The 9,474-nt window shown below is 33.0% G+C and overlaps 1 protein-coding gene across 1 annotated transcript; it reads left to right on the top strand.

Moving 5' to 3' along the window:
• The first annotated feature begins 2,390 nt into the window (after positions 1-2,390).
• Positions 2,391-9,155, top strand: LOC146734457 (glycine receptor subunit alpha-4-like). The gene is made up of 9 exons (XM_085507459.1): positions 2,391-2,514; positions 4,998-5,065; positions 5,718-5,941; positions 6,093-6,175; positions 7,291-7,443; positions 7,913-8,142; positions 8,268-8,429; positions 8,630-8,812; positions 9,084-9,155. Exons 1-9 carry the CDS (start codon positions 2,391-2,393, stop codon positions 9,153-9,155), a joined length of 1,299 nt encoding a protein of 432 aa, XP_085363585.1.
• Positions 9,156-9,474: the final 319 nt, after the last annotated feature.

Genomic DNA, 9,474 nt, shown 5'->3' with positions numbered 1-9,474 from the left:
ATATAAGTGATTGTTCTAAATTACCTGCCATAACTTATGCAGGAATCGACAGCGTTACGCGATGTTGTTACTGTGCTATTTAGTCTAGATAACAGTGTTCTCATAGACTGTGGTGTTGGCAACGGAACATACGGTATGCTGTTACGCTAATTACGAATGCTGTACCAATACCATGTCGTACGTTGGTATACAACTGACCATGTTTTAATTCGCAGTGATGGTGTCTCAGTGGTTTTACATTGGTCCTGTATGTATAATTATTCGCTTTAAGAAACACATCGCTGTGAAACAAAAAAGATGAATCTCACAAACGTATACGCCGTTAGAATATAAATCATGTAACACAATATTAATATCGTTTTTTATTATTTTCATACAGACGCGTACAAGTCTTGAAAGTGCGTTATACCTTACCTCAGTATGACATTTTTACGTGCTGCAATTATAACAATACTGTTCAGGTAGGAAATAAGGCCAACAAACATTAATACTGCACGTTTCTCGTCCAACAATCACTTGACATACAACACATATAATAGCATGCCATCTTTACGAGAACTGTCTAGACATTACATTAAATTATTCAGTTTTGATCTGCAAATTATTTCTGTGTTAATGACTGCATAATTTCATGTTCACTGATAAGAATTGTTACCATGTATAGACACATACGTTTGTAGAATGTATTAGTTATCTTCCTATAAAATATTCAACTTTGTCATTTTCATCGTAGCATTTAAAACTTTACGACAGACGACAATTTGATGATATTGTCTGGAAAAAATAACCATGCGGAGTATTGATAAAATAAAGAAGAATTGATTGCATTCTAGCATTTTATTATTCGTCTGTCATTGTATTCCCATAAGTTACAGCGTAACCTCGCGAATCGCCTTCGCATACTCTGAACATTGGCACTGTGGCAGACAGTGACAGTAAACACAACCCAACTTAAACAAAGTGAAATTTGTAAATGGGGAGTACATCAAAAGCAAAATATTTGAGATGGTATTTCTTTGCTAGATGGTGTTGACACTATTGACAAATGTTATCGTACAAATGAATGGCATTTAAAACTGATGAAAATGTATCGTTAATCTTTTCAATTGTCTGGCAACGAATTTTCATTGAAAAACATTTTCATTTCCATAGAAACGCTATGTAGATCTCAACTATTAATTCCTACGTATCCCCAAAATGTGATTCCGTAGAAACCATATCCACACTATTTCCAAAATGTCCGTTTCGATGGTAACTTACCCATATCCGTACCAGAATATGAAGTAGTATGTTAAAGTTATGTAAAATGATACAAAACAATTCAGATAGTAATATTACACATACATCTTTGTTTTGTTTAAATCGAGAAGGTCTGTATAGATAGTATCGAATAAATTGTGTTTGTTTATATATGTAAACTAGTGTAATATAATACACACATATTGTAAAGCTAAAAACAGAATAATAAAAAAAAATGTTGCTGGTAGAAGATCCATGGTTACATTTGAAATATTTTCTGAAATGAAATGAATATTTCTATTTGTGTTCGGCTTTGTTTGTGGCTGCTATTTCTATTGATATTGTACATTGCTGTACTGCAATTGACTTTTTTCAAATTGAATGCACTGAGCATTACTCGTTCACGTCTGTGACAAACGACATAGCTTAAATATATTATACGATTTGAGTTTTAGTCTGCACGCAATTGAGCATTCTTCGTAAAACCAGGTTCAGTCTAAACTCAGCAACCCACTTTAACACTGTGTTGTGAAACGTGCCATTTACTTTCTAAAAGATGTAAAGATTGGTACATTTCCCGTTAACTAATGTTTCGGTGTGTTATGACGACCCTGGACTAACGTCTCCGTAATTTCCTGCAGTAATTATGAAAGCGTAATTGGATAAAATTAGTTTTAGTTTTCATGTAACAAATGCACACACAAAACAAAGTCTCATGTATCAGAAAGGTAAATGAAAAATTCTCGTAGATCATCCTAAATATATCAAATTATATTTACACTTATTGCCAACCGTATAACTTAATATTTTTGTTGTTATACCAGCAATTAACAAAATACAAGCACTATGTTTATTGTGTATACGCACGGTTACAAACCTGCGACACTGTTATCGATATGAATACAATAGTTAAAAATAAACTAAATACCGCTTTCTAAATTGAAACGACACTCACACACCCAATCACACACACCATGTATATTCTACCGAAGAGGTTTGGATGGGTGAATGAATGATTATTACTGCCACGATACTGCATAGTTGTGTTTCGTCTAGGTCCTGCACATTCCTTCATATTTCGCTTCATATTTTCTTTATCCAAATATAAATTAATATATTGTTGACGTTAATGCTTTGTTTTACATAGTCACATGACACGAATGGATGATGTCACATCACCAGAGGCGATGGACTCCGCAAAGGAACCGGAAATAACGAATTCGAGCAACCTTTTAGGAGGTGACTATGATAAAAAATTCAGACCAAATTTTCACGGTAAGTTTAAATCGTTCAGTTGATTTTCTTTTGTATTTGCCACCTCATATGTGTTACATGCGAATGTCATGTGTTGACATCAATGGGAACATTAACGTGTACATTTAGTATACATTAAATATTCATTACCTTTTTCTACAAAAAGGTTAATATACAACTGCATGTAGTCATCAGACTACAGTTATTATTTACACCTTATATTCCAAGAACAATCATGACAATTGGGCAGCTGAGTCGAGACATGTATATAAGACACAGTTTGATAGGTCGAAAAAAACTTGTCAACAAGCAAGCTGTTTTGCCAAACTGTTAGATGTTAAGATGGGGTTGCCAATCAGGGTCAATCTTGAAAGTAGCTAAGCATTGACTTCGTTTTATATATAAAAAAACACTGAATAAACAGATGAGCAACATGAACTACATGTCGATATTTCGCATACAATAATATTCTGAAATTATACTAGCCATATTAAACACAAGGTAACCAATGTATTTCGTTCTACTTAATAGAGTAATCTTTCTCAAAATGTATTGTTGTAACATTGGCGTAGAAAATATATCTGTATCACAGTGGAACGATATAATGCATATGTATATGTTTTGATCCATTCATTAACTTAAATGCTCTCGTAAATCTACACAACAAAATGCAGGTAGCATAGTTCTAGTTTTGTATCTGCTCACATCAATTGGAAGTTATAGTCAATCGTAAGAAATGAAATAAAATAAATTGAAATGAAATAATTTCATTTATTGTTTTTCATCATTTAAAACACAAACAATGATGGTCACACTATTCAGCGAAATATATCGATCTATTGTTAATTAGCATAATAGTCCATTGTGTTTACGTGTAGTCACATCTCAATAAAACGTACTTTGTTTCAGGAACATAGCAAAGGATGCTTTGATGCATATAAATAGTCCAACGCTTATGTGTATGGGTTATGAGGAATGCTTTGCCAAAGGTTGTTTAAATAACGACTTATTATTGTAAAACTCGTGTTCTAATATCGTTCAAATGCACGTATGCGTCGGATGGGACCCAATACAGTCTAATGTCCACGTTCATATAAATAAAAAATATCTACAATTTCAATTTCATGATTTTCATATTTTAAAGTAGTAAAAAGTCAAAGTCTGACTGTAAATACACTCAATAACTGATCACTTGTTAGATATATTTGTTTGTAAGTTTTGCGTTTAGTTTACTATCATGATGTTGCCGGGCTGGACGTTGGCCGTGCTAAGGTACTCGACGAGTTGAATTTGTGATATGAAACTTAATGATTATAAGTGTGTTGCGTTTATATATAATATAAATTAAGCGTTGTGTTGAGTGTTATAAATGTCATATGTGGTGTGTACTACTCATGATCTAGGATGTAACTATGTGAATGAGTTTATTTCTGGTTGGGGGTTAAGCAGAGCATTTCGAAAAGTCACGTGTTCACCTCGAGATCAAGTGTCCTCATGTCCAATCTTAAAAAAATACTCCATTGACGCCAGAAATTGATATGTTGATGCAACGGATGAGTAGCCAATCAATCTCAGACTGGTAACATATTGATGGATAGAACACAGTTGTAACAGAGCAATTGTACTGCTTAAATAACGAATTTCAGAAATTCATGCTCACAAACCCACTTTCTTACAGTCAGCATCCACGCTTAATGAAAAACATAATAACATATAATAATAGGAAAATAAAGTTATATAATATAACAGATATTATTATCATAATGTATGTTGTTTAACAAAGGTAAACAGACAAAGTATCAGTCATTGTTTTATGTCCCTTAGCAATTAATCGACCAAATAAAACATATGTACAAGCACAGTCAGACATTTTCTCATTCAAATGTTAGTTAATTATATCATACAAACACAATTTTTTATTACGATTATGGCCTAAAATAGTATAATTTAAGTATCAGTTAAATGCCGTAATAAACATCTCAAACATATGGCATTGTATAGTTCTCACACACTAACAATTATAAAAATATTTTAAATGCATATGTACTGGTATTAATATAATAATACTGGTACTGGTATACATAGAAAAAGCTGTAGCTTTATTTGCTGCAACACTGGTTACGACCAAGGACAGATGGTTGTATTGCATGTTCTTGAAATATGAATACTCGTGTTTCTGTTTTTCACAATAAACAATTAAATACCTAGTCTTATAGATTTTAGTAATATGTAATATTAATAAGTAATATGGTAGCATAGACCAAAGTCATGTTATCAATGATCGTGTTTATATATATTAAAAATATTGTGGGAGGATAATATGACTAATTCGACTCTGTGGCAGTAGTTATCCCGATCATTAATTTTGTCTGTTGCTTTCTTAACCAATGCTATTGAGTGCTACTACTGTTGATTTATTCGTTGATTGATTCCAGTTAATGTACGTGATGCGATTTGTGAGAAAAAAATAATACAATACTTACATTTTATTCACTCACACCCAGGAGCAGCAGTTATTGTAACAACTAGCGTGCATATTAATAGCTTCCACGCAACAGCAGGAACGGAAATGGTGAGTAAATATGAGATACTAATAAGGAATTCTAAAATATCTCGATCATTACATCTTATAAAATATGTCAATTACAGTCGACACACAGTGCGACAAGTACACACACTACATACATTGTCACTTGTCACCTGCGCACGCGTGGGAATTGCGTCCCAAGCGACGATAACAACACACGCTAAATACGCGAAGACTCATGGGTAGACGCTTGTTTGTAAACAATGATACGCTATGGCCATCTGACGCATACGCAGGTGACGACTTACCAGCATACTATATCTAAATATATCAGATATTTGGGACTACGCATGATATTGATGATTTATGTCAAATTAATAATTACGAGCCAGTGTGCGACATACCAGCGCATGGGTAGATCTGCTTTTTTTTGTTCTAACCTTAATACAAAAACAGGTCGGCGTATTATATTTTTATTTAATTACAATACCTACGATGATTTTGATTCAGACAATCACATATGCAATCGGAGTATTTTCGCAAAGACTGTCATGAACACTTTCTGAATGACTGAGAGTGTAAGGCGAAATGCAAATTGGAATACAACTATGGGACGTTCTTACTGTGTCTGAATCATCTGGAAGAAACGGTTACAAACATGTTCATATAAGCATTTTTTTTTATGGTTATCCTTTAGGATTATACCGTTAAATTATTTCTTCGTACACGATGGAACGATCCACGACTACGGTACCATGATGCCGCTAATCACATTCTGACATTTCATTCGGATGGAGTTAGAGAAGTCTGGATACCACCACTCTTTTTCCCAGATGAGAAGTCTGGACACTTTCATAAACTGACAACAGAGAATATACTTTTACGTATTTATCCTGATGGAACTGTTCTACACAGCGCAAGGTATGGCTGTCCTATTCTCGAAGTTTGAATGTACCTCATCTTGAGTGAGTTAATTAACATAGTACAATAAATACACATATATATGTGAGATGAAAAACACACAAAAAATGACCACCATACTGCCTCTCAAATGTTATATTTATTTTTACAGGTTCACTATAACATTAAGCTGTATGATGCGACTAGAGCGTTATCCAATGGATGAACAGGAATGCAACATTGAGATTGAAAGTTGTATGTAATACTCTTATTAGTATATATTTATATATATATATATATATATATATATATATATATATATATATATATATATATATATATATATATATATATATATATATATATATATATATATATATATATATATATATGAATGTCTGATAAGAACTGATGATACATTGGTTCAGGTAACATCATTAAGTGAAGACACGCAAAGTAGCATCAACATCAATGCACAGTAGTAATAAATATTGAGGGCTAAATTAGATATGAATATGCAAATAAGGAAATATGAAAACAATAATGATGAACATTTATTGTAACAATAATCCTAATTACAGTAACAATAATGATGAACATTTATTGTAACAATAATCCTAATTACAGTTGACAACTGCATCACAATGCAAATATCAACAAGAACTTACATCGACAAGTGAGAGTTTCTTGGTATGTTGATTTAAGGTAGCGGGACTATTATTTGCATACTTGTTTTCCACTTCTAATTGGGACCAAACGACTACAAATAGACCCAGAAAAGTAAATTTGTTTGAAATTGCCAGACTTCAAGCTTTTCAAAGGTGTGTTTGTCATGCCCGTATCTGTAAAAAAATATTTGTAAAAAAATAATTACGCATTTATTCTGGTGATAAGAAGTTTTGTTTTCACTTTTCATAGTTGTTCAATAGTCTGGTAAATTGAATGTGTCTGGTCAGTTTTATTCAAGTAATGCATTTTGAAAATTAGTGTCCTAAATTTTAATTTCTGTTTTAGTCGCATTGACCCCAACTCAAACCACAACATATTGGTAAATAATCCATGAAATAGTTTGTCTGGACACATTCGAGTTCCTCTCATTGTCACCTTAAAGCTGATTTGGTGTTAATCCTACGACAATAAGTATACGTTATTTTTTGTTAAAGAAACTGTGTTGTATCTCGCAAAGTATTTCAGGGCTGAAACGCACACATCAAATATATTAAATCTGAAGTGATTACGCGAGTTTCTAAAAAGACTGGCATATAAAATCATGCATAACTAAATTCAAAATGCTTTGTAATACAGTCGCTGCTTTAGTTTGGTACGTATATTTTAAGACATTATAGCATTTGATATGTTTTCTTGTAAAGTTGCTTACACAACTGATGACGTGATTCTGCAATGGGCAGCAGAAGACGATGATCTTGAAGCCTTTGCAGTCCCACAAGGGATTTCATTACCACAATTTGAGTTTGTTGATGCAACAATAGTCAGAGAGCTAATCACAAGGAACTACACTACAGGTAGGTGATACATTTTTCCAATGCATATTAGTGTTTATTTTATGTCTTGATTCCTGGTATTTGTTATGTTGTTGCTCAATTCTTTGCAGAACCAAATGTATTAAGTAATTCGGATATTATATCTTGTAAAAATTATTAATGTTGTAGTATATATATGCCACATAATCTATAAACAAATATTTCATTACATACTGTTGTAATAACCAGATTGGGCTTTGGTCCAGAATTTAACCCAAACATTACTGCTTGCAGTTTTATTTGATATATTGTGATTGTGTCATTGTGTGTAAACGTGATGTAACTCAATTACTGCGTGTACAATAGGTACAATGATTACCTATTGGTAAACCCAATTTGGCTACAAAATCTAATTTTCTCTCACAAACGTCACATCTAGAACTACAATAAAAACAACATGCAATATCTGCCACCTGTCTGGGGATGCTGATGACATGTAATATTGTTATAGGTAGTTTCTCACACCTTACTGCGACATTCAGATTACAAAGACAGAAAGAGATGTTTATATTGTCAAATTACCTTCCGAGCTTACTGATTGTCGTGTTGTCATGGTTTTCGTTTTGGATCAACCCGAACTCTGAACCAGCTCGTGTTTCACTCGTGATGACTGCCTTGTTGACGTTGTGTACACAGATGAATGGAATTCAGGGAACGATGCCAAAAATAGCACATCTGAAGGTAAAATGTGGTAGACTAATCTCCAGTTTTCATGCGAATCCACGTATTGTATATTATATACATATATATTGCGTCATGGAAATATCAATAATGTTGAGATAAAAATATCGTATCTTCTGTTTCAGGCAATCGACGTGTGGATGTCGGCTTGTCTTGTTTTTGTATTCGCTGCTTTAGTAGAATACGCTGCGGTTAACTACATTAGTTTACGGATAAAAAGGCAAAGTCGACGAAGACAAACATCATCTGAAATGGTCAATTCCCTTAAAGAAGAACAAAGTAATGTTGTAAGTGTGTGTAGTAGACAGTGTTTCTATATGAGCTGGTCAGTGACCATGACTATGTTTGTTTATAGATGTTATGTTTGCCCATTATCGAGATTTACTTCCAAACGGAAGCTAATCATACTTTATGAGATCTTAGCAAATATATTTCACTCCGTCAATTTCTTTTGACATATATCTATATTACTATATATTCAATGTAGGCCCACACTGGAAGTAGAAATGAACAAGAACAACTGCATCCTGCTGGATCTTCGCTTAGAGGAGCTGACAACACAACCACTGAGTTATATTATGGCTTTAACAGAAGCTGCCCGTTTGCGTTCGAATTAAGTCCTGAGCAAATTGATTACTACAGTCGAATCATATTTCCAGTCACATTTATGGTATTTAATGTGTTTTATTGGCCAACCTATTTGCATTGGGTGCAATGATGGAGGGTCACAGTGTGTATTAGAAGTCATTGTGAGTTCAGATTAACAATGGCAGTAGGCAATTTATTGTCTGAAATATTTATTGGCCACAACATAAGCGTATTGACGCCATCAGTAGATTTTAATACATACTGTAAATGTAATAGTGGAGACTTCAATATCAGTGTTAAAATATGAATAATTCAAAAAATGAACACTTCATTAATAGTCTCTCATGTTTCAGTTTAACAAGATTACCACAACAACACCAACTAGCAATACAGAACAAGTCAAACAAATACCACGGAAAATATGACTAATATCCACGTTTGCATAGCAACTCGACTTTCACATCATTTAATATTATGTTTTCTTTTTACCTCTTCTACTATTACATACTGTCACTATCACGATGTCAGTATAAAAAGCGACTGAACATTTTAATAAAATGTTCTTGAAAATATGATGTAGATATAAACCATTGGATAACAATTGGTAAACAAATTTTAACTCAACACCGACATTTTGGCAAGATGGTGAAAGCAATTTTGCTGATATAAAAGTGAATTACTATAAAAGTTGTCGCAACATCATTACAAGTGATTTAATGTTAAAAATATGAATTGGATCTGGGA

This window comes from Saccoglossus kowalevskii, chromosome 14 (genome assembly GCF_978046115.1).
Source record: "Saccoglossus kowalevskii chromosome 14, keSacKowa6.1, whole genome shotgun sequence".
Taxonomy (NCBI): domain Eukaryota; kingdom Metazoa; phylum Hemichordata; class Enteropneusta; family Harrimaniidae; genus Saccoglossus; species Saccoglossus kowalevskii.
The sequence above is the reverse complement of the archived record's forward strand: the minus strand, read 5'-3'. Positions and strand labels throughout refer to the sequence as shown.

What these genes read in the sequence shown, in the direction of transcription:
- LOC146734457 (XM_085507459.1), top strand. Translation starts at nt 2,391, where the DNA reads ATGACACGAATGGATGATGTCACATCACCAGAGGCGATGGACTCCGCA. An exon ending in ACTGTTCTACACAGCGCAAG is followed by an intron (nt 5,942 to 6,092) that starts GTATGGCTGTCC and finishes TTATTTTTACAG; the next exon opens with GTTCACTATAACATTAAGCT. An exon ending in CACAAGGAACTACACTACAG is followed by an intron (nt 7,444 to 7,912) that starts GTAGGTGATACA and finishes ATATTGTTATAG; the next exon opens with GTAGTTTCTCACACCTTACT.